The sequence below is a fragment of the Eubalaena glacialis genome, chromosome 1 (genome assembly GCF_028564815.1).
Source record: "Eubalaena glacialis isolate mEubGla1 chromosome 1, mEubGla1.1.hap2.+ XY, whole genome shotgun sequence".
Taxonomy (NCBI): Eukaryota; Metazoa; Chordata; class Mammalia; order Artiodactyla; family Balaenidae; genus Eubalaena; species Eubalaena glacialis.
This window is the reverse complement of record NC_083716.1, coordinates 212,388,778-212,415,351: the sequence shown is the minus strand read 5'-3', so window position 1 is coordinate 212,415,351 and position 26,574 is coordinate 212,388,778. Positions and strand designations below refer to the sequence as shown.

The window sequence follows — 26,574 nt, the reverse complement described above, 5'->3', positions numbered from 1 at the left end:
TACTCCAAAAACAAGCAGTTATGTTCTTTAGTACTTTTAAAACTGAACTATGTAATAACTAGGCTTTTGTGACTATTACTGGAAATAAATTATAACATTATAAAATGTGTTTCTATCAATCTACTTAGAATTAAGTTTTAGAATAAAACTTAAGACAAAAGACGGACTGCTTTTATGAAAACGATGCCTAAAGAAAACCTGCCTGATTTGTACATGTTATCAAAATGCTTAAAACTAGCTTTTATGCATCAACTTTCTCACTTTTATAACTACAAATTTCTCTTCCATCCCTCACATCCGTTTTCACTCTCACTAAAGGTACTTTCATTTACTTCTACCCATGAACAAATACAAATTTCATATGTAATTCACAAGTTCAAAAGTTCCATCAATTCACATATGACCAGCAGCATGCCATTCACCTAAAAACAGAGCCTAATGGCTGAATTTTGTTCAGACTTGCTGGAATTCTATCCTCAAGTACAATGGGGGGGGGGGTGCAAGGGGGGTGGGCAAGGAACCCTACCACGGACTGACGCAGGCACTGGGAGCGTTGCTGGACTGGGCAGAAGAGCTGCTGAAGAGCACGCACAGTCTCTGGTGGTTGGCAGGATTCAGACAGTCCACCTGCAAGAGAAGGAACATCCAGATGAGCACCCGCAAGCCATCACGCACTCCAACCCCAAGGCCTGTCTCCAACATCCGACACACTCCACTCGATTTGTAAAGCCTCTGCCCTCACTACAGGGGTTTCAGTGAAGACACTAAATATAAGGAAGAAGAGCAGTTAGTTTTTGAGGTAAAACAATCCAAAAGGTTTAAGTGAAATGTAAACATACAAATAGATGTCTAAACAGTTTGTTTTCTTAAATACTCTTATTTTTACAAAACTACATTAAATTATCTTGGAAGTAAATAGTTAATTAAATATGAAACAGTCTGAATTGATAGCTGGATATAACATCCACCTGAGATACCCAGAAATCTAAATCCTGAGGTATTTATTTGTACTTTATACCTGTTTTTGGTCATTACAAAGTAACACCTGTCTCTGCTGAAATTCAAACAGTACAGAGGTATATGAAGAAGTTCATGAAGTACTTAAAGCCTCTCCTCCTTCGATGCTGCCCCACCTCCCAAATTGACAAATTTGACTGTATGGTTAAAAACCATGTACTTTCGCTAGTTCATACACATAAACACACAAAAACACCCACATAAGTATACACAGGTGATTTTGGTTTTTTACAAAAAATGGTTTGATGCTATGTATATTAAAACACAATTTGCTTTTTAACACTAGAAAATATATCATGGGTTCTCTCTGGGTCATTAAACAAGATCCAACTCATCCTTTTAACAGCAAACAATCAGAAATAATGCTTCTAATAAAATGTAAGCATCCTTATACCAAATGCTTACTTATCTGCAGGAATAAGTTATAAAAGATAGGAATCCTAAATAAAAAATATATATGTGCTCATGTAAATTTAAAAGACCTCCCTATCACTTTTAGTAAGTTTACATAAATGTATATAAACATAAATTTATTTAAAGTTTATTATAAGTATTTTTCTATACCTCATTAACCATGGCCCTTATCACATTCTTTTTTGCCAATTTCATGTATTAAAAACGGTGTACCATTATTATTTAATCATTCCCAGACTTGTGAAAGTGAACATCTTTTTTTTTTTTTTATAGATTTTTTTTTTTTTTCTTTTTAATGAAAGCTTCTTTATTTATTTATCTATTTTTGGCTGCGTTGGGTCTTCGCCTCTGTGCAAGGGCTCTCTCCAGTTGCGGCGAGCGGGGGCCACTCTTCATCGTGGTGCGCGGGCCTCTCACTGTCGCGGCCTCTCTTGTTGTGGAGCACAGGCTCCAGACGCGCATGCTCAGTAGTTGTGGCACACGGGCCTAGTTGCTCCGCGGCATGTGGGATCTTCCCAGACCAGGGCTCGAACCCATGTCCCCTGCATTGGCAGGCAGATTCTCAACCACTGCGCCACTAGGGAAGCCCCCGTGAACATCTTTTTGTTTTATTAAAAAACTGTATTTCCTCATCTAGAGATAGATTTGTTCATTAGTTTTATTGTCACCATTATCAATAATGTATCCATGAATAAATCTTCCTTATTTTTTTAAAACACATCCATTTCCTACAATAAACTTCCAACCCTTACTGTCCTGCTCACTGCCATTAAAAGGATCAAGGACGCATCACACTAAACCCAAGTCATCATGCCAGAAATTTTAAGCAGCTCCACGCTGTCCCCCTACCTCAGAGCTCCTCCTAGTTTACTGTGAGCTTAGCCTGAAACCCTCAAAATCCAGTTTCATTACATTACACTCCTATTTCATACATTTTAAAGCAACACATAAGCTGAAAGACCTAGACAAAAAAAAAAGCATAGAGGAAATATTTAATAAATCTGCATGCAATTTGTCATATTTGATTATTTTTACCCTGCCACAGCAGAGATTTTCAACACATTTTTTTTAAAGACATGTATGCTAAGTAGATTTATTTATTTATTTGGCCGCACCTCAAGGCATGTGAGATCTTAAGTTACCCGACCGGGGACCGAACCTGCACCCCCTGCAGCGGGAGCGTGGAGTCTTAACCACTGGACAGCCAGGAAAGTCCCCAACACATTTTAAATTTACACAAGCACACAAAGTGATCTTGCTCACCTTTGTTGACCACACTGCATCACTTGTAATCAACCCTTTCTCTTCGTCACCTTCACTTTTGCTTCCGGATTTGCCACTTGAAGTATCCGATGCATCCTTAGAATAAGCGAAAGGGTCTGAATTTTTCTGCTGAATTCTTCCTCCTCTGGCCCGATAATCGGCCAGCATTCTCCCCAGGCTCTGGCTATCACCCAGGTGCTCGGCAATTCTGGTGCTCACTAGCTCGTGTGAGGGCAGGACTTGAATAGACTTGGCCTGAACACTTCCATTCATGCCCTGAAGGCCAGAGAGATCCCTGAGCATCTGTTTCTTCCGCCTGCTCTCCATTTCTTTGAACTCTTTATTGAGGAGAGGAGACCAGTAAACCTGCTCCGCAAAATAATCTCGGGTAGAGCATCTCATCCCCTTTTCAGTTAAAAGGAAGGGCTCCCGGAATGTGATTACTGGGGAGATACAGAGGATCACATCTTTCAATTCCTGTTTAAAGGTCAAACAATAAGTCTTTCGTTTATCTTCAGAGGAGGTAACTTCCTCCGTAATATACAGGCCAGTGTCATCCTGTAGAGGGTCTCTAAAGGCTCTCATCTGGCTTTTGGGATCCTGTAGCTCCTCTGTTTGCTGCAAAGCCTCTGGCTGCTCACTGCCTACGGCATCCTGTTGGTCGTCTATATGGAGCGGCAGCAATGATTCCGGTACCGATGGAAAGAGAGCACAGGGGGCACCTGCTGGGCAAGCTGCTGTGGCATGCTCTTGATGCTTCGAAGAGCCAACATCCTGTGGCACACTCTTAGTTTCCTGATCACCCTTCTCAAACAGAATCCTTGATTCTAGCAAACTGCTATCATCAGAGGGCAGAAAGTCCGGAGGGAAGTCAGGCTCCCGGGGGAGGGGACTTCCGCTGAATGGCTCTTGTGCGGCCCCTTCATCCTCCTGTCCCTCAATCAGAGAATGGAAGGAGGGGTTTGGTGTTAATGTAGGAGGCATAGCAAATTCATCCATGAGGAAGGAGATTTCTAGTTGAGAATGATAAGCTACACAGATCATAAATATTAGGATCTCCTTAACTCGAGCCAGCTCATAATCAGAGCCTCCTCTAAGCTTGATTGTACAGCCCAAGTGCTGTGGACAGCCTTCAAAAAACATCAGTGTTTTGGTTTGTTCTACAAATAAACAAACACAAGGTTAAGAAGGCTTAGGTGGCAATCCAGAAGTCCAGACAGAACTCACCATCTTAACATCTACCAGAGAAAAACCCTTAAGTAAAACCACAGTTGCCTGTCCTCACTTAACCACTGCTAATAGCTATTTCCTACTAAGTCAACCTTGTAGTACTGATGAATTTACTCACGTCCTCAGGTCCCCAATTCCAGGTAAATCTATACTAGAGATCACTCACCATTAGGCAGCTGAAACATCTGCATGTAAAATTTGTGACAGGTGCCCAGGTGAGGTTTTGTAAGCAGCTGGTCCATCGACATCACCAAATCACCTTGGGTCATCCGACTGATTCGTTCTAAAACTTGCTAGAACACAGAACAACATTATATTACAAAATTAGACAGAGAAGAATAAAATTCTTAGAAAATTTAATATGAAAAAATAATAGGAACATATGAAAATGCCCTCGCAATGAATTTCCTTGATTTTAATAATTAAATGGCTTTTACTGACTCTAGATTAGTCTCCACTTAGAAATCAATATGTGCCTACTAAAATATACCATACTCATATTAATGACATTATCAAAAGACATTTAAGCATCATGCACTGGCAAAAGGTACTGATTCAGGGGCGGAGGGTGGGAAGCTTCCAGGAGGGTGGGAAACTTCCAGAATTGACCTCTGTTCTGAAGAGGGTAACTTTTCAAGGGAGAGAACATTTTCTGCTACAAAATGAAGTCTCCACAAATACTTCTTATTAACTAATGTCTATTACACCTTTGGTCTTGTAGAACCTATGATGAGCATTATATAACTCGTATGAGTGCCATATGAATCATACTTTCTTCCAGCCTGAGATCCTCCAGTCTTATAAATAATGAAATCACTACCATGCCTGTCCTACTTTCAATATATATGGCACAGCAAAGAAATAAATAATTAAAGATCCCTGCATATCTACCATACATGCATATAAATTTACAAGCCGTGATTTTTTTTAAATGATATAAAAATAGAAAAATAAGAACACTCACTGATTTTACATTAATGACCAAAGTAATGCCATGTTCCAGTAACATATCCTGGGCAATTCGAGATACCGTTTTCTCAACTAAAACCAATGTGGGCCGAACATCAACTATTCGCTGAACGTAGTTCTTCAAGAATTCCCTTTCCTAAGTAAGATAAATCAAAAATATTATGTGTGGTACAATTCAAGATCTAGACATGTAAAAATATCAGGATAGTTTGACTATTAATATCAAACTCAGCCTAAGTTTTCTTTGCCCACAAACCACTACTAATAAATATTTCCTACTAAGTAAACACTGTAGTACTGATGTGTTAACTCATTTCTCAGGTCCCCAATCTCAGGTGAAACTATGCTAAAGATCACTTACCACTGCTATAAGCAAATTAACTCAAACACAACCAAGAATATTTTTCATCATTCTAATCTGCTGATTATGCTGAAAAGAGTTTCAGGAGAAATTTCATTCTCCAACTCACTAACTTTACTTTGAAGGATTTTGAATTCTTAATAACCTATGACATAAAAGCCAAGAATCCAATTATCTAGCTCTCAAAGGTTATAAATAAATAAATAAATAAATAAAAAACCCTAACCCTAAATGAAAGCAATTTCTAAACGTTTTTAATATAGTTATGAATTCCCCCTTTTACAATCTGAAAGTAACCGGAATATCTCTTCTTTTGGGTATCTGAATAAATAACTCTTTAACAGATGCTATTTCAGCTACTTCCTAATTTCAATCTCCGAACAGGTAATATTCTACCTAGAACAGCTATAGTTAAAAATTAAAACATTTTTAATACAATTTCATGACAAAGGCTTACTTTCAAAGCAAATGAATATTGTAAATAACAACCAGAGTTAAAACAATAAAATTCATTAATTGTTTCATAAAATTTCTGGGCTCAGAGAGGTGACAATGGAATGTGGGAGCACATCTATCACTTCTGCTCCCTATGCCCAGTGCTTTCTGAGTAAGACTGTATTCATGGTCAGTGCCACCAGCAATGGAAGAGCCTATTCCCTGCAATGAACCTGCCCTGTTATGGAGTATATTTCTTCTCACCCTTCTCTGTTTTACTGATAGAAATTGCACATTTTCAAATTCTCCCATTATTAACAAAATGGAATTTTTTTCCTTGAAACATGTTAATTTCCTTCTCTGCTTACTAAATTGTTATTTAATGACATTTTAAATGATTTTATTTGTGCAGCTCCAATAAAGAATAACTAAAATAAGGTGATTTTTTTTTTTTAAGTTTCTGGCCTCTGATACAGGGATAGCAAATACATTTCCTCTCAGTTCCAGCTCCAGTCAACTATTATGATTATACATGAAGCACCATGCTAAAAAGGGGTCCTGGGAGAGGCTCAGCAAGGAAAGAGTATCAGAAGGTAGGCCAGGAACACAATGGAGCAGTGGCAGACCAACAGATCTTGAGGGCTGACCTTGTGAAGACAGTATGGCACCACAGGCTAATTATCCCTTTGTCCACTGTTTCTCATCCTCCTTTTTCTAACTATCTACCTTTCAGCTTCTTCTTTGATTGGTTATTCCACAATGAGTGGACCAAAAAAAAGGATAAAAAAAAAGTCATATCAATTGATACTTTCTATCAATTCAAACTTTAATAGGTCAGAACTTAAAGATATAATAAACTATGTTTTATAGCACTGATGAACCAGATGCTTTAAATTATATGAATTAAATCATGTTTACTAATATACATTGCCCAGAGCATACTTCTCTAACATAAACATTTTAGTCTGTTAACCTGGTCATAAGGATGGAGTTAAAATAAAGCAGATAAATTTAAGTATAACTTCTTTGTAACTAAATAGCTATGGATTCTGATTACTAGTTCATCAACTCCAAGACATAAAATTTTACACATTTTAACATCTCTGCAATTAGGATGCATCTTGCAATCCATGTGGTTGTGATCTAAACCTAGAAAAGTCTTTTCACTGACACCTTCAGTGAGATCAAGAAAAGTCCAGCATCACAGTACCTTAGATTCCACGAACGATAATTGTGTTTCCCCTTTTTCCTTATTTCAGTTGTCATTGAAAAGTCATAGTAAATAAGAGCTAGAAGGAATGGTATAAATCTAGCTGAAACCCCTCACTTTTACTGATACACAGCTGAATTCCAAAAAGGAAACAGTCCCAGTTAACAGAGTTCATTAAGCAATAGAGCAGAGTTTCATAACCCATGGTGCCTTTCACCACAATTAAGTTTTTTCTGTTGCTGTCTACGAATTCAGAACAGAAGTTATTGCTCTTACCACTCTTGAGAAAATGTACCTATCACCTACGAATTTTCAAGCAATGCTTTTCCTAAATGTTTCTGGAACTGAATGTAAGTGTTTCTGCTATTATAGGAATACACATTCCTGAAAACTTCCCATTTTGAACAACTACAAATTAATTAATAGCATTTATGGGAGAAAAGAGGTTGGGGCAGACAACTTTTAAAACCTATGTAACTTCATATTCAGAGTACTAACAAGAATAAAAATTGGTACCTTGACAGAGAACTTGGACAGCCCAGACAGGCAGCTCAGTGTAGCTGGAGGTGGCCTCAAGGGAAATTTAAAATGTACAAAAGCAAGTGCAACAGTACAATTGGAAATGGAACTCTGAACAGTGAATGCCTAAGAGCCATCCAGGCCCAGGGGTTGCATCTCTCTAGGGAGAGAACTCTTCAAACAGGAGCTCACTTCTAATTTCTTAAAATAGAGCTAAAAGGGTTCCTGCCTTTACAGGAGCTGAGCTGAGGCTGATTTTCTCTCCAGCTGAGGGTTATAATCCTACCGCAGTTTTTCTGGGCCTCCTCACTTAAACAAAACAAGACAGAAACTGACACAACTTCCATCTGATGTTATTCCCTTTTACCAACTGTGTGTAAGCTACTTAGTGTTCTAGAAACACGTGTTTTAGTAGAACAGACTGTATTAAAAATCAGGTATTATCATTCGGAACCTGATTAAGTTAGAGAAATCCTTAAAGTAAATCCATGACCCAGGTGGGAAGGAAAAACAGGATTTGGATTGTCACTTTTTCTTCACATATACCCAAAAAGTCATGTGTTGCCTTTAACACTTTGCAACTAAAAATAGTGAGAGAGGTTTTGGTAAGCTTCTAAAGTGTGATACATAAAAACATCTTTTATAATAAATTTTTCAAATGAAACAACAGCAATTAAGTTTGTCTGTCCAATTTAACCAGCTGGAATGCGTTATAAGAGCTGGCAAGCATCATAGTATGCAAACATCCCTCCAGATTACTGTTTCAGTAAGTTCTTACCTGAAGCACAATAGGATCAATGCAAGTAAATTTAGTTTCTTCTCTGTAGAGATACTCAATGGAACACTTCAACAGAAGAATTTTGGGGTTTTTAATAGAAGAATTCATCTAAAAAATAAATGAACAGTTTGTTAAAACTTCGAAGTTTGCACCTTGTAGTCCTCCTTTAATCACAACTTTAAATTCACTGTTCATAATTCCTCTTAAATAGATAATCTCATTATATTCATATTAAAATACTCTCATTTAGTTCTTCTGTGGTATTCTCTTACTTTTTTTCAAAGCAAATTATTAGTTTAGGGCTATGCAAAATTCTTCAAAAATTGGCTTCTTTTCTAATAATGCTATTTTACCTAATCTTCTATACTCTTAACTATTTTTTTTTTTTTAATTTCTAATGTTGCAAGAAAAGCTATCCAGCCCTGGGTAGGGCAGAGAGGGGCTTAAAGACAGACTACTCCACAAACTCCCACAAATCAGCAACTCTGAAGGCAGAATTTAACTTTTCTGAAATTCAAGAAGGGTAGATGAGGGAGAAAAGAATTAAAACACCTGCTGAATATATTTTTAATGAAATAAATTTCCAAGCAGTCGTAAATTTGCAAGCCAAATTGGGTAATAAGAAGTTAAAACAGAAAACCTTAAAGCATATCCTGAAGCAGTGACTCAAACAATATATCCTAACCACGCAACTAAAGCCACAAGCAGAACAGCCAGGGCCTGCAATCCAAGTTTCCGACTGACCAAGCTTATCAGGGCCAAACCAGTAAATGGTCCTGAAAACAGTGACTCATCAGCTGGGAAACTACATTCAGGGCTCTTTTAGCAACTACAAATTAAAGACTAACTCTAAACATGGTCAGTGGAGCAAGACAGTCATTCATGCATATGCGTCTACCACACCCACATAACAGTTTTTAATTCCGGAGATGAGCACAACATACCTACCTCTGAATTCAACAAAGACCATTTAACTTGATTTAAAGTACTACTTTGGGGACTTCCCTGGTGGTCCAGTGGTAAAGAATCCACCTTGCAATACAGGGGACTTGATCCCTGGTCAGGGAACTAAGGTCCCACGCACCGTGGGGCAACTAAGCCCGCGTGCCACAACTACTGAGTTTGCGCACCTCAACTAGAGCCCGTGTGCCGCAAACTACAGAGCCCACGTGCTCTGGAGCCCACGCACCACAACTAGAGAAGAGAAAACCCGCATGACACAACAAAGATCCCGCGTGCTGCAACTAAGACCCGACACAGCCAAAAATAAAAAAAAACCTTTTTTAAAAAAAATAAATAAATCTTTAAAAAAATAAAGTACTACTTTGATGGGTAAAATGTTTTAATAAGACTCTATGTAGAAATATGAACTCTGGATCATTGCTATAATATCAAATCCAAACATACTTTTATTTCTCTTTGGTCACTAACAACTTTCAGGAGGCTTAATGACTTACAAAAAATAAATTATTAGACTCTGCTTAGAAAAGAGTGAAAACAGGACTGCAGTTTCTCCATCTAGTTGTTCAGGCTTGAGATCTGCCTGAGCTCTCACTGTAACCAAATCAGTATCCTCAGAGGTGGGGCCAGGGTGTCTCTATGTTTGATAAGTTCCCTTAGTGATTCTGAAGCACAGCAAGGTTTGAGAACACTGTTACAGATCAACGGTTTCTCAAAATGTGAGAACCAATAAATGACACTGGAAACACCCAGAGTGCCTCCATTAAAAGCAGTCCCAGCCGAATGTGAATTGGTGCAGCCACTATGGAAAGCAGTATGGAGGTTCCTTAAAAAACTAAAAACAGAGTTACCACATGATCCGCAATCCCACTCCTGAGGATACATCCAGAGAAAACTCTAATTTGAAAAGATACATGCACCCCAATGTTCATAGCAGCACTATTTACAATAGCCAAGACACGGAAGCAACCTAAACGTCTATCGACAGATGAATCGATAAAGAAAATGTGGTACATATATACACAATGGAATACTACTCAGCCATAAAAAGGAATGAAAAAATGCCATTTGCCAACAATGAGGATGGATCTAGAGATTACCATACTAAGTGAAGTAAGTCAGACAGAGAAAGACAAATATTACATAATATCGCTTATATGTGGAATCTAAAATATGACACAAATGAACTTATATACAAAACAGAAACAGACTCACAGACATAGAAAACAAACTTTTGGTTACCAAAGGGGAAAGCAGTGCAGGGAGGGATAAATTGGGAGTTTGGGAATGGTAGATGTAAGCCACTGTGTATAAAATAAATAAAACAACAAGGTCCTACTGTACAGCACAGGGAACTATATTCAGTATCTTGTAATAAACTATAATGAAAAAGAATATGAAAAAAATATATATATGTGTATAAAAAACTGAATCACTTTGCTGTACACCGGAAACTAACATAACATTGTAAATTAACTATACTTCCTTAAAAAAAAAATTTTAAAGTAGTCCCACCTTTCCCCTACCCACCCCCCAATTCCCACCCCTGTAAACCTACTGAATGAGAATTTCCAGGGTTTGGACTTAGGGATCTACATTTTTAACAAGGTCCACAGGTGATCCTGATGCACACTACACTTTGCTAATCAGTAGTCTTCAGAATAAAGGGAGGTACAAAGCCCCTGCCTGCTTCCTCCACAGCCCCATCTCCTGCCATTTCCCATCTTGCACCTTAGGATCTCAGAGTTTCCTTAGTCCACCAGGTTATTTCACCCTACTCTCTGTGCTAGTGCTAGAAAGAGCCTCAGGGTTGAAGGTAGAGATAAAAGGGGAGAAGGATAACAGAATTCCAGTGATAATTCTGAGCTCAGCCCTATGAGGAAGAACAAAGTTGTCAAATGGTAGGCCTCTGGAAGGACTCCAGTCTGTTAGAAAATCCTGTCTCCTTGAGATGCGGTGGGGTGAAGGGAGAAATGATACCAGTGTCCTGTCAGCCTGCTGGCTGGGAAGCCTTCTTCTGTCTGATGAGTTCCCACTGTCCAAGTCCCAATCATCATCTGCTCTGGGAGACTCTCCCTCAACCCCCAAAATTTCACCCCTATGGGAGACATTGCTAGTCACCCCTCAATGTCCAATCTCCTTTTCTTCCATGATTAAGGTACCCCCAGCTTGTTAGCTTGGCACACAGTCATAGTATGCTGAACGTCACTGTTGAACTGAATCACATTACCTTTTTATGGGCAATATTCTTGGTACAAACAAACCCACTGACAACCACAGAGTCAAACTTCTTTCCACCTGGGATCTAATGAAACAATTAAGAAAACAATAAAATTCAATGATACATCCTTAGAATCCAGTCAAATAAATTCTATTATTTATTATTTATTTCCAAATAAGTACAAAAAGTTCCAGGATGCATTTCTTCCTTTCAACCAATAATTAATGGCCTCTTAGCAAGATCATCAACACTCTAACGTACTACCTGGTACTTGATGCCAGATGTCAATTAAGACCACTATTAAGTTACATATCATAGGCAAAAAATACAGGCAAAACTCCACTACTCTCTAAATAAAGCAATTACCCACTGCTTTTACTCAGAACAGTGACAATAATCTGTGCGAAGAGGCCCTCTCATAGATGACACATCAAGAAGAGGAAGCAAGAAAGTCTGGGTTCCCAACTCATTGCAAGCCCAACTTACCCCCCACCCCCATTCACCTCTCACTTCCTAACAGTGGCTTCTATGACCCTTAAGTGCACTGCTAACAAATAGAGCAGGCAGAACAACTTCCCCCTCCTCACCTAGCACCCCTCCTGGTAATGACCCTTTCAGATTACCATTAAGAGACAAATTACTATCAGGCCCATCTCATCAATTCCTAGCATTAGGAAAGCATTAGCAGAGCTCACTTTTTTGATGTGGACAAACTGACGGACATCCATGTCATCATCCCGGTTCTTGACATCAGGTCGGACTGTCTGAACAACCTGGCAGACTAGTGATACAATGATGTCCCTCCAAGATGGTGACAATGACTCACTATGGAGCAACTGCTGGAGTAGTGCCATCATGTGGTTGTGATTAGCTGAGCTACAAAAATGTTACAGGAAAGAAGTCTGCATAGTTAATACTGCCAGAGACAACAGTTTTGAAGATACAACACAGTCTACCAAAGAAATAAGCACACAAATTATGGTTCACAGATGAGATCTTCTTGGTCAATTTTATTCTTTCTGCATATCTGCACCTTAATGATTTTTCACATAAAGAAAATCTGTGAATATCTTCAACTAAGATGACCCATTTAATTTGATTAAACTTTAACACATAAATGACAATGGGGACAGATAAGCACAATTTAGGACACTTTTTGTTTTATAAGAAATTTCACCAGAACAGGCTTTATTTCCTAAGTAATGTTAGTGTTTTTGACTTTCTAAGGAAGAACTATGCACATGCCTATCAAGTCACTGAAGATTATAAAAATGGAGAATTAAAATTAAAAAGCTCACTGCCTTACAGCAACCTCTCCATGGCTTGTTTCTCTCCATTCTCCTCCCTCAGCAGCTCCAGGTTGTTATGATGCCAGCCCAAAGGTGTGAAAGGCAGCTCTTTAGATTTTTCCTCAACTCGACGGTTAAATAAGGATTCTAAGTGTAAAATAAGAAATCATACAAATGAAAATGAAAATTATGCATATAAAAATTGGCAGGAATCAGATAAATCAATGCTTAGAGATAAATTTATAGCATTAAATGTCTGTATTATAATATAGCTGATTCACTTTGTTATACAGCAGAAACTAATACAACATTGTAAAGCAATTATACTCCAATAAAGACATTAAAAAATGAAAAAAAAAAGAAATTATACTTCATTGTCACGTTTTATACCATCTACTCACAGATTTAGAAATTGCCAACTTACGTTTTTACATTTTTTAAGTTAGCCAATTCAATTGTTGGTGTAAAAAAAGCAAGGACATGTTTAAATTCATAAATAAAAAAATGAACTCTGAGTTACATCATCAATATTCTCAACAGACAAAATCAGAGACAGAAGTGTGAAAAGTAAATTTACATAAGCAACCAGGACTCTCAAGAAAATAATTATAAATACGGCTTCTGAAAAGCAAATAAAATGAGATTTTTTTACAGTCTTTTTATTTATTTGGGGACATTAACAAAACAAGGTAGTTAATTTTTCCTATAAAATCACAAACTGAAAACTGCATTCAATAGAAATCAGAATGCAAGCAGAACATGTGATAGTGTAGGTGCTGAACTTTAAAGAGAAAAGCTCAGCCCTGATACGTCTGAACCAGTACATGACAGTATAGAAAGTCTACTCAGACAATCCTTTTAGTGTTTCTTTTTCAATACAGGAACAAAAGGCTTTCTTTTTAAATTGTCAAAACTTTTACAAGTCAGACCTAAAAATTAACTGTAAAGAAATTAAAACATGGTAAATAACAACTTATGTAAAATTCTGTTAATGGATCAAGACCAAAAAAATAATAGATAATACTACATGCTTTGCAAAAAAAGATGCTCACTAAATGCTGAAAAATGTGATTGAATAAATGCAAAGAAAAGAGGTGAGACATGCTTACAAAAATTCTCAAATCTTTCCCCTCTTAAAGCAAACTAAACAAACAAAAAAACTTTCAACTAAACATTCCAGCTGCTTACACAGTAAAGCAAGTGTCCATGACAAATGAAGTACAAAAATGGCACATTTCAATTATTTAAACCCCTGGTCTATAAACACCTAGTTGAACCAGATGCTTGGAGGTGAATTCAGAAACACTGCTAAGTTATGACACCAGCTGCAAGTGGCTGCCCTTGTACCAGCTTGCCCTACTTTCTCTCTTTTGTGTGAAACCCTCCCATTATCTGAGGCCTAAGCTGTAGAGTGTTATGGACCATTTAAGTAAGTGTGTCTTCACTCCACAGCAAGCTAAGTAGGGTCACGGTTAGAAAAGGCTTGTACTTCCTCTTGTCCCCAGGGAAATGATCAGCAGAATTAGTTCTTTATCCCCTTCTGTCCACTTGTCTTCCCAACTCCACAGGGCAAGCAGCATCCTCAATTGGATGAGATCTGCCTGTAGGCTTTTTGATAAGCTTGACAATCACTGATGATATATATATCAATACTTAATACTATACTCATGATATAGGAAAGCATAAACTATTCATGCCTTTAAATGAATAAAATTTAAAATCTATTTAAAAGCTTTTAAACAATTACTTTTCAGATCAGAGACCTTCTTTCAAACCAAATCCGAATTTATATTTTTGGTTCTCAACAGTCTCAAAGTTACTACACATATTAAAATCTGTGTTCCCATGATACTAAAATAATCATATACATTGTCAGTACCTACTCTGCACCTATCAATGTGCTAGGCCCCAAGTATATCCCCATGAACAAAAGAGACACCATCCCATGTATAGCTTTTGATAAAATTACCTTTGATGAAGGCATCACTTATTGAGAGCTGTTGTCCTCCATTGTCAGAAATCAAATACTCTGCATAGCAGGGAGAGAGGAGAGAGAGGAGGAAGGAAAGGAGAAGCTTATGACTATAACATGCCAGCATAATTATACAGAAAACACACCCACACACAAAGTATTACCCATACTAAACCCATCAGTACACAGCCAAGTCACGAAAACTTTAGGCTAAAATGATGCTTTATAACTTGTTCTACACACTTCATACTAAACTTGACAGACTTAAATTAATAACTCAACAGAACCTTGAAACAGTAATGACAGATAATCTTTAACAGATCATTCTTCCCTTATCAAAACTGAACTGGTTTATGAAAACTGAGATCGTCAGTAATTTTCATGACAAGCCTAAAAAGTTACTCTTTTTCTCATGCACAACTGTATTATTTAACAAACAATGAGTTCAGATAGAGAAGCCACCTCATAATACAATATAAGGTGGGGTTTTTTAAATTTCAGAATATAAGCTATAAAATAAATTAACACAAAAGTGACAATGGCAGGGAATAAAGATGTAACTCGTAAGGATTTATATTAGTTTTTAGAGTTTTAATTTTCAAAAATTCTAACCAAATACTTCCAAATAGTTGCTGAAAGATAACTTCTGAACACACTGTGAATGTGTTCTTTTAGAACTTTTAGAATAGTAATTATTTTTCTTATAAGTGAAACTTACTCTTTACTTCCCCATGACCTTTTCTCTAGGTCTGTGCCCAAGCACAGCTCAAATGAGGTTCTTTCTACCGTGCAAATTTAACCAAAATGCATTTTAAGCCCTTTAAGGCAAAGGTGCTCCACAAAATTCTTTGCAGGTAGAGTTTATTTATAAACAAATGGGCTTCAAAAGTCAATGTGTCTATAAGCCAATATGCTCATCCTTCAAACAAGAAAGTGGAGAAAAAAATTTAGAAAGTTCAAGTGTGCCATGTCAAATACAATAAAATCAAGTATTATATGGACCAGTGAAAACAGATGTTATACTTTATTCCTATACCTCCCGCACAGAAATTAATAATGCCTACCCCTATTTGTTCAACTAATGTAGAGGCTTTACAAGCTTTACTCTTCATACTAAAGGATATATATATATAAAATTCCAGAAGCGATGGATTTTCCCCATTATGAAAAAATTTCAAACATACAGAAAATCCTGTATACCCTCCACCTAGACTGAACAATTGTTGATGATTTGCCATATCTGATTTCTCTCTACATGTGTGCTTTTTTTCCAGACCATTTGAAATTACACATATCATGACATTTTACCACTAATACTTCAGCATGCATCTCTTAAAAATAAGGGCATTCTCCTCTATAGCCGTAATATTTACACACTTAAGAAAACTGACAATTTCTTAATATCATTGAGTTAGTCCATATTCTAATTTATCTAACTGTTCCCAAAATGCTTTAATAAATGTTTTCTTCCCCCTCAAACCTGGATCCGTTAAGGTTCATACATTACATTCTCTTTATTCTCTTTTAGTCTAAAGTAGACTTCCTACCTTTTTTTTTTCATGATATTGAATTTTGAAAGAACCCAGGCCAAATGTCCTGGTGAACATCCCACATTCTGGATTTGATGGACTGTTTCCTCATGGTGCTGTTTAAATTGCTCTTATACCCCCTGTTTCCCTATAAATGGGAAGTTAGGTCTAGAGGTTTGTGGAAGCCATGATTTTCACTTTCTTCTCTAGGTTCTACTTGCTAACTTTCCAAGAATGGTTCAGAATCCTGCGACCAACACAGAATAAAATATTTTTTAATTGCATAACTCTCCAAGACCAATAATGAAAAATTAATCAAACCAGAAGATCGCGCTGTCTCAGTTTTACAAGTTTCTGAAAATGAGAGGTTTGCTTATGTAACATAAAAAACATGACCAGTTTTTTTTTAAGTACAGCTATTTCAACCAATTTTATAAATTCAAATTTCCTCAGCCTTAAAAGCTTGCAGATGATCCCAAAGAAAAGACTTAATAAGTATTACCTTTAACTTTAATGGAAAGATAAAAAGCACCCATTCTCATTTTTATTTAAGAGAAATGAAAACCAGAAGCAGAGGAAGTCTTTCACTTCCCTAACTAGGTCACTCTGACGACCTTTATTTTCTGGTAACCAGTGTTCCTCCTAACTACAGTGAAGAAAAAAATAATTTATTGTATCTCAACTTCACAAGAAAAATAGAAAAAAGAATAATTCCTGTTAGTATGCTAAAAATTAACAAGAGAGAACTGTGAAAGCCAGAAATGTTTATTAAGGGATTTATAAAGTCCTCAAATTACAGGCTCTCAAGGTTGCAAATGACCTAAGAGGTCAATCTAATAATTACCTTCTTTCTGGGGTGGGTGGGTGTGTGTGTGTGTGTGTGTGTGTGTACACATATACAATGTAATATTACTCAGCCACAAGAAAGAATAAAATCTTGCTATTTGTGAAAACATGGGTGGAACTAGAGGGTATTATGTTAGGTGAAATGAGTCAGAGAAAGACAAATTCTGTATGATTTCACTTATTTGTGGAATCTAAAAAACAAAACAAATGAACAAACAGAACAGAAAAGAAACAGAGTTATAGATACAGAGAACAAACAGGGGTTGCCAGAGGGGAGGGGGGTGGAAGGAGAAAAGAAATAGGTAAGGAAGATTAGGGGTACAAACTTTCAGTTGCGAAATAACTAAGTCATGGGTGTAAAATATACAGGGTGGGGCATATAGTCAATAACTATGTAATATCTTTGTATGGTGACATACTGTAACTAGACTTAACTGGTGATCATTTCAAAATGTATAGAAATATGGAATCACTATGATGCGTAACAGTTGGAGATCAATTATACTTCAAAAACAAACTCAGAAAAAGAGATCAGATTGGTAGTTACTAGAGGAAGGGGGTGGGGGAGGGGAAATTAGACGCAGGCAGTCAAAAGGCAGAAACTTCCAGTACTAGGGACGGATGTACAACACAATCAATACAATTAACACTGCTGTATGTCATATATGAAAGTTGTTAAGAGAGTAAATTCTAATAGTTCTCATCACAAAGAAAAGAATTTTTTCTATTTCTTTAATTTTCTATCTATGGGAGATGACGGATGTTCACATAAGTAAACTTATGCTGCACACGTTAAACTTATACAGTGCTTTATGTCAATTATATCTCAGTAAAACTAGAAGGGAAAACAAACAACAACGAGGCATCCTCTAACTCTTCATTATTTTGGACTTCACTTCCTCTTAACACACAGTGTTCTTTCCTGGGTAAGATTATCTCGACAGAGGTTAAAAAAAAAAAAAAAAAAAAAGTTCAATTAATATTGTATCAACTTCCCCAAATAACTGGCCTAATTTTTCTTTCTTTGCATCACAATTTTAAAAATCTTTCCCAAGATATCCTTGGCATTTCCTCCAATCTTCAGTGCAGTCTGGACTTCTGCTATCCTGCCACTTTTCTAAAAGCACTGGCCCCTCTTTCAGACTGATCCTCATATGAAGGTTTCCTCTCACAATTTTTCTAGAAAAAGATTGTTAAAGGTTGAGATCAGAAAGTTGCCAGAGCAGTCATGATGGTTTTTTTTCAACTGCAGGTGCTGCCCCTTTAATTTTCCTTATAAATGCAGTTTGAGGTTGTACTGTAAAAACGTCATTATCGGAGCCTTCTATTCCCATTCTTCCCCCAACATTATGAAGTTAGGTTTCCTAAAGCAAATGCCTGACTGTGCTCAGCAGTCCACCTTTTGCTATTATTAGTTGCATGATGACAGGTCACTTTCTTCATGATTTTCAAAAGTTCCTTAACTTTCCAAGAGATGAAATCACCAGCAAGTCAAAAATGTATTTCACACTCTTCTTTCAGCATAATGAAATTGCCAACAGAAGTGTCCAGAGAACAGATACCCTCCGTCATGACAGATCATCCCACCTCTGAACCACATCTGTCATTTATATTACAAAAATCCAATATCCTCCATGTGACCAGAGTCTACAGTTAATTCTCACACAAGTGCCACGTCTGCTTCACTGTCCTTTCATACTCACCCAAATGTCTGCCATCATTTTTCCAATTTCTGCTTTGAGGATTCCCATAACGATGTGTATCTTACTTGTGCTCAATGCTAGTCAGGTGTCCTCTTTTCTCACACCCTCTCTAAGTTTCTATTCTTAAATAAGATATACCTTTTTATTACTATAACCCTTAAATGCCATTTTACCACATCTTGATGATAGTGGCTAATATCGACAATTATGAGAAATCTGTTGTAGAAATGTGAATTTGTTTCTAATTATTTTCGCATAGATGTTTACATTCAAAAGCTTCTCTCTCCTGATAATATTTTGAGGCTCAAAGTAGGCAGCAGCAAAGAATTAGGCAGGAATTTCAGATCTAAGTAAAGAGACAATTCAAATTTAGAGCGCTAAATATTAAAAATTCAAACTACAGGTGAAATCATGGAATAAATTGCTTCATCTGTAGAATAATGATTTTTCAGTTACTGTAACATAATGAAATGCCACAGTTACTGATTACTTATGTTTTTTTCTTTTTTTTGGCTGCACAGCATGCGGGATCTTAGTTCCCTGACCAGGGATCGAACCCGTGCCGCCTGCAGTGAAGTACGGAGTCCTAACCACTGGACCGCCAAAGAATTCCCAATTATGTATTTTTTATTTATTTCCCTTTACTAATGCCACTTTAGAGCTAAAATTTAAATTGCCTTTTAATTATATCCAACAAAGTAAACCTCACCATCCATTTTTAAAGAAAGCATTTCATTTCTATGTACCGCTATGTTAGATTTTAGTAATGGTTTACCTTATTTTTCCTTTTATACCGAATGTCTTTTGAATTATTATTTTTCAGTAGACTAAAGCCTCAAATAAGACAGCTAAAAGAAGAAATTTGTTTTGTATTAAAGAAGAAACCTTTTTTATAAATATAGCATATGCACAATAAGCATTTTAAATTAGAGTAGAAAGATGTTTTGGAATGTGTGAACGTTTTTCACCAGTCGAGTTCAAGCATCTGGAAAGCTTTAGTGGAATACTATGCTACTGGGTAATAGCATAAGCAAATAAGCTTTAAAATATTAAATGAAGAAAGAGAAATGAATAGAGCAGAACATCCATGTTATAAATGCAAAGAAATGCCACCTTGGAAGTTGCACATTATGCTAAGGGAAAAGCAGTCAGATGTAGTTCCTTTTAAAGACTGCAAGCTTTAAACTGGGTGTGGTGGTACTGAGGTAGAAAACAAGAAATAAAAGGAACCAGAACCAACCAAAAAAACAAACAAAAAAAACATGTGGGGAAGAGGTGTGGGGAAAATGAGAAGGGGTGGACCAAAACCCACACCAAATCCCCTCAGCCATAGGGGTCAGAGGGAGCCAGAAGGACGAGCTGGCTTGAGATCTCTCCAGCCTGTGTTTGGACTGCAGATGGTGACTACCTCCTACCTTTTTGGTCAGCAGGGTGAGGGGGCACATGTGGGTACTTGGAGGGCTTCTTGATATGGAAGTTCACGTTGTCCAGCTCCACGTTCAGGCTGATGGACGCGGCTGAGTCACTGTCCACTGTGGACTGGAAACTGCTGACTGAGGTGCGCTTGCTAGGACTGGCAGAGTCTTTTAGTGTTGGGGAGGGGAAAGAAATATAGGGAGAGGGGGGAGTAAAAATGGGTTTCATCAGGGTATCGGAGGAAAGGAGAAAAATGGTTTTTTTTAATATACAAGCCCAATGTGCAATACCAAAATGGATACAGTATTTTCATGTACTTCTGTGTAGACTTAATAAAATTTGAGCACGTTAAATATAAAATGAATTTTTAAAATGAAGAAATATGTTGGAGGTTCTGCAGAGAGAAGGTCTGATATCATAGTGAAGAGGTGAGAAAGTTGTCTACTGCAATATTAGCTCGGAGTTATTTTTAAGCTGCTGCAAACTAAAGACTACGGCAAAATCTGAAAACACCAGTAGCCTAACAAGTTGGTTTCTTAAGAAAATACTGTATCTAAGACAAGGATTGCTATCAGATGTTGTTACATTTAGTTGGAGCCATAAATCTGAAAAGTAGGACTGTTTCAACTAAATAAACAAAACACTCATTTTATCATACATACACAGTAATGATTCATAAAAACTAAAATGTCAGAAAGTGAAACTCACTGGTCAAATTGTCGTCACCTTCTTCAGCTATCTGCTCTGTGTCGCTGTCATCAAACTTGATGTCTTTAAACCAGGATGGCTCAGAGTGTCCTTCCACAGAGTTCACTGAGTCACTGTCCGGAGAAGGGGTCTCCGAAAATTCTGTACTCTGAAAGGGTCAAGACAGGATCCAAGCGATTGACCCTCAATGGCAACAATGTTGAGGCTGTCACACTACAAATAAATTCTAGCCCAATATCTGTACAAGGCTAACCACTAAATAAATTTATGTAAAAATAAGCAAATTAATAGAAGCTAAGTTGTAAACCAGCATCATGCTGGCAACTCCACTCTTACAATTATAATATTTATGAATCAGTAAGCTTAAAGGCAGCATATTACAAAGAAAACATACAGATTTTATAGTGTTTCATCTTTTATTCCTCAGAGTAAAGACAGCTCAGAATTTATCCTAACCCTGTGCCAACATACTGGAAAACAACTGTTAGATTTTAACACATAACACCACACTAGTGTTTTGGGTCTTTGTCTTTTCTAACCATTGATTTTTCAATTTTAGTTCACAAAGGTATTACTGAATATTATTTATATCAAATTAACATAAACCAAAAGTGAAAGTGTATCTTTTTTTAAAAGTTCTATCTTTAAGTAATTTCCAATTTCCTAATTAAAGTAAAAAAAAAAAAAACAGAAAAGAGAATATTCACCGTTTTACCATTACTGTACAGTTGAATACTGCTATAGAGTCAAAATCTATTGCAATGGTACCATGAAGTTTTTTCAATTGTTTTATTATGTATACTCCCTCTTAGTCCTAAAAATGCGGACATAGTAAAACTGAAAACCACTGAAGATAAATGACAAGCAACTACAATATCACAAAGCCAAGCTTAAGAGAAGCCACACCAACTGAACAGTGTTTGATTCCAATGGGTTTTTTAATCACCACTACCTATCAAGTAAAAATGTTTAACTTTCCTCAAACGGCAGGGAAAACATGTTAGAAAAGTGTATCTTTGGGTAATTCAGATAGTTTTTATTCCCGCTGATGGAGAAGACTTGGCAGCAAAGCTCACTATACTCCTCTTAGCGGTGCCGCTGAACACTACCTGCAGTGGTCTGTACAGCGCGTACTCATCCCGGAAGAGCTGGTCGTGATGGCTGACGCAATCCAGCCAACGTCCATCCACCATTGCCTGTCCAATTGCTATAGCTTGTGCCCTGAATCAAGACCAAGAAAAGTGAAAACTTTTAAAAGTCAGTCAGAATAATTTTACAAGTACAAGATCAGACAGAAACTGAATTTTTCTTCCATTCTAATCAGAGTTGGAATTTCAAATGGTCCTTGGATAGGTGAGGGATAAAACAAGAGAGACTTGAAGCTAAATTAAAAGATATTCCCATGTACCATAGTAAAGGAGAACCAGTCCCAAGAAAACCTAATTTCAATTACACAAACATTTACAAGTACTCAGTGCATGCACACCCCTGTACTTACTAGGAGTAAAAAGTGTTGAGAATAGCATGGCTCCTGTCCTCAAGGAGCTTACAGTCTTTGATGAGAAGACAATACCAAATATTATAAATATAGATATAAAATGTATATCTATATATATACATGAAATACACTTATTAACACATTACATTCATATGGCAGTTCACAATGTACCAAACACATTAGCCCATATTATTTCATTCTCACAGCTTCTTCATAGGATCACATATTGTCCTCATATTAGAGCTGAGAGGTCAAGTCTCTAAGAGATTGAATAACTTGACAAAGGGCACAAAACTAAAGAGAGATACAACCCAAACTGGAACCCAGGGCTTCACTGCTTACAGCTGTTTCTTCTCTTCCTACATACTTGTTTCTTCTAAGCAAGCAGAAAAGCCAGGTGACGCATTACCCTGAAAGGCAACAAGACCTGTCTGTCTCTTTCCAACAAATGATTTGTGAGGCAGGCTAGGACACTCCAGGTGTGGTTAATGGACCCAATTCTCAAGACAGGTTGAAAGTTCAGATTAGGGAGCAGTAGCAGGAGAATCTACTGTGGCCTTAGGATCTAGCTGCATTCCCCAATCCGGCTTAACTAGAGAGCTCTGGGCTTTGGGAATTAACTGCACATTTCTGCTTTTAATAAATAAGGTGAACTGTGACCCCATTTGGCTCCTTGCATGTATTCTTTACTGATTACAACTCAGAAGGGAGGAGGGTTGAGTAATTAGCAGCCCAAACACCAAATGCAGAACACAAGCAGCACCCCACTCACAAAGAAATTTGCTCCCTTTATATCTACATGATATGTCATTAAAAATAAATTCATAAATAATATCAAAAAGTCTTTCTTAAGCTCCATTACCTTGTAGCAATGTGTCCATTTCGGATTAACCAGTTGACTAACTCCTTTCCTACAATGCAGTTGGGATGAGTTCTCAGCCAGTAGCGGTGATCCTGAAACTCCATTCCACTACTGTGATGGCAAATTTTTTTCCACAGGTCTTTTAACTGAACACTGTCCTGAAATCACATTATGAGGAAGTAATTACTCCTGAGAAGGATGCTATATACCTTTTCAGACTGCTTCTTGTGATTTTTAGATTCATAAAAGGAAACTCAATTCAGATTTTTTTGTCATAGCTAACTTACATGATTTAATAGAAATGACACATGCATGGGGAACAGCTTGAACTCAGCTCATCTAATTGCAAACATAACTTTTTCTCTTGAGAAAAAAAAACAAAAAACTATCCCAAATAATTTTTTTTTCAGTCAATGGCACATACTATCAGTCTCCTGATTATCTAAACACAGAATGTCACACCCCTCTTTGGAGACAGAACAAAAGAGAAGGAGGGAACAGTAAATCACATTAATCTAAAGTAACTTTCTGTAGCTTTTACCCCACCAGATTCTTACCATTCTCACATATACCCAACTGCCAGGTGAATTTCCTAGAGAAAGGCCGTCAGGGAATTACTCCCTGCTCAAAAAAACCTCAACACTGCTCAGCACCTACAGGTTCAAATCTAAAACTTACAGAGACTGAATTCACCACCTTCCACCAAGTAGCCCCAAATGACTTTCCATTCTCATTGCCCACAGAATTGAACTTAATATCCCTCCCAACATCTCCCAATTAATCAACCTCACTTCAGTCCACAAAAAATGCCATGCTTATTCTCACCTCTATAGCTTCTGAATTATAAACCTGAGGACAGAAGCCATATCTTCCATTTCTTTGAGTCACTCTTATGATTGAACACAGTATTTTACAAAGATAAATTCAATAAACAACTGATTACTACCTACTTAAACATATAATATTAAATGTCTGAAAAGTATTCCATGTGTATAAGAAACATGTTCCAAAGTTTAAACAGCAATCTGGGACCTAACTCAAAGTTAAGCTCTAGTATTATGCAGGCATCTGAATTCTGATTTTGCCAGATGAAAGCAGTCAAGAAAATATTAATGTAGCATATGAGCATGGAATGCTTGACCAATTTCAGGTCATCCTAATAAAAACTTAGCAAATTATTTCCTCTATTTAATTTATATGATAACTGGCTATTTCATTTGTATTTGTCTTAAAAAAAAATTAGTGAGATAAACATTCTTTATGCTCAAAAGTTGCAATGGGTCAAAGATACTGGACCGGTACCAGAAGAATTTTGCGTTCATCCTCAGTGGTCTCTGTCCTAACATATGTTCGGTTAGCCTGGGGACTGACAGATGTCTCATATGATGGTACCATGGGAGACCCAGATCGATCCAGTGACAGGTTAGTAATGCTGGCTGATCTGGAAATAAAAACAGAAAGTGAAAACACAGTTGTAAATTCTTCATCAATAAACAGGATTATAATGAAAGTTCATTTTTAAATAAGTGGTTACTTGCCAATGTTAAGGGCACTTGTAAAAGTAGTTATGATGATTATGTATGATACTATCATTGGGGAAGCTGGGACAAAAGTATCCAGAAATTCTCTGCACTATTATTTCCAACTTATATATTAGTCTGTAATTATTTCAAATTAAGTTTAAAAGAAAGTCGTTATGGACCTAAGTGTCCATCGACAGATGAATGGATAAAGAAGATGTGGCACATATATACAATGGAATATTACTCAGCCATAAAAAGAAACGAAATTGAGTTACTTGTAGTGAGGTGGATGGACCTAGAGTCTGTCATACAGAGTGAAGTAAGTCAGAAGGAGAAAAACAAATATGGTATGCTAACACATATATATGGAATCTAAAAAAAAAAAAAAAAAAAAAATGGTTCTGAAGAACCTAGGGGCAGGACAGGAATAAAGACGCAGACGTAGAGGATGGACTTGAGGACACGGGAAGGGTAAGCTGGGACGAAGTGAGAGAGTGGCATGGACATATATACACTACCAAATGTAAAATAGATAGCTAGTGGGAAGCAGCTGCATAGCACAGGGAGATCAGCTTGGTGCTCTGTGACCACCTAGAGGGGTGGGATAGGGAGGATGGGAGGGAGACGCAAGAGGGAGGAGATATGGGGATATATGTATATGTACAGCTGATTCAGTTTGTTATAAAGCAGAAACTAACACACCACTGTAAAGCAATTATACCCCAATAAAGATGTTAAAAAAAAGTCATTATGAAAAGACTACAGGAAAAAAATTATAGATGTAGTTCATACACCAGTAATATCTCAAAGGAAATAAATACTAACTCTTCTTAAAATGCTGAAAATTAGGGTGTTTTCTTTTTTTTAACTGACGAATACAAAGCATCACAGTCTAAATGCAGAAATAATCTTGCAGATCAGGCATGGGAAATTATGGTCCACAATCCAAAAAGTTTTTGCATAACCACTGAACTAACAAGTTTTTTTTTAGTTGAACATCTGTAATATTCTGATGACAAGAAACACACTAATTTTGAACCCCAACTCAGCAAAATCATCCCCCAAAAAAGAATTCCTTTCTTCTCATTAGTAGACCTATGTTAAAAATATTGTCCTCAATTATTATTATATTTTGAATTTGATCGACAGAAAAAGTAGTGAAAATTAATTTCCTCTCTTGGTATATAAGTACTTACGAAATATCTTTTTTTTTTTTAACATAGGAAAAAAATTGTATTTCTAAAGTTTACAGTCAATCATTAGGTAAGTGTAATATCAATAAGTTACCAGATAAGTGACTTGTAAATGGAATATCAATAGCAGCAAGCAAGCTTTTATTTATAAATAAATTTTAATTAGAAATTTAGTTAGCTTCTACATAGAAAAAATGAAACCCAATTTTAGCTTCTATATAAAGGATAAAAGGCAGAAGCATCTACAATGTGTTCAAGTCCCTCTCAGGATGTATTTTCCCTCATTTGGTCTCACAGAATCCTATTGAATAGGTACAACTAGATCCATTCTACAGATAAAGAAATCAAGAGTCAGAGATTAAGGAATTTGTCTAACTCAGCTAATAAATAACAGGACTGCCATTCAAACCAGGTCTCAATTGAAAACCTATGTTCTCCTAGCATAAAGATACTTTTAAGATAATTTAAGAAATTATTCACAGGTCTGTAACAGGTTTAGGCAAAAAAATCATTCTTAATAAGAAACCCTGATATCAAATAAATATAGTCTATAAACAAGACTTTTTAAGTAACCAGTTCTTCATGGGTTTTTTTCCTTTTTTTTTTTTCTTCTTCATGACTTGGCATATTCTTTTAGTGAAAAGTTGCCACTATGTCT

The 26,574-nt window shown here is 36.8% G+C and overlaps 1 protein-coding gene across 5 annotated transcripts in view; it reads right to left on the bottom strand.

Moving 5' to 3' along the window:
- The window catches only part of PIKFYVE (phosphoinositide kinase, FYVE-type zinc finger containing), a 74,686-nt gene that overhangs the window by 25,013 nt on the left and 23,099 nt on the right, over positions 1-26,574 (bottom strand). For 2 of the 5 annotated variants that reach the window (XM_061186912.1, XM_061186921.1), the window contains exons 8-21: positions 24,503-24,641; positions 23,201-23,358; positions 21,950-22,061; positions 20,841-20,988; positions 20,132-20,299; positions 14,636-14,695; positions 12,684-12,813; positions 12,073-12,253; positions 11,387-11,461; positions 8,197-8,304; positions 4,889-5,029; positions 4,091-4,217; positions 2,695-3,854; positions 527-627 (exon numbers count right to left, since the gene is read on the bottom strand). In XM_061186912.1, the coding sequence (XP_061042895.1) occupies positions 527-627; positions 2,695-3,854; positions 4,091-4,217; positions 4,889-5,029; positions 8,197-8,304; positions 11,387-11,461; positions 12,073-12,253; positions 12,684-12,813; positions 14,636-14,695; positions 20,132-20,299; positions 20,841-20,988; positions 21,950-22,061; positions 23,201-23,358; positions 24,503-24,641 (2,808 nt within the window). Of the gene's footprint in view, positions 1-526; positions 628-2,694; positions 3,855-4,090; positions 4,218-4,888; positions 5,030-8,196; positions 8,305-11,386; positions 11,462-12,072; positions 12,254-12,683; positions 12,814-14,635; positions 14,696-20,131; positions 20,300-20,840; positions 20,989-21,949; positions 22,062-23,200; positions 23,359-24,496; positions 24,642-26,574 lie in introns of all 5 variants that reach the window. The other 3 variants (XM_061186930.1, XM_061186944.1, XM_061186936.1) reach the window with 2 other exon arrangements.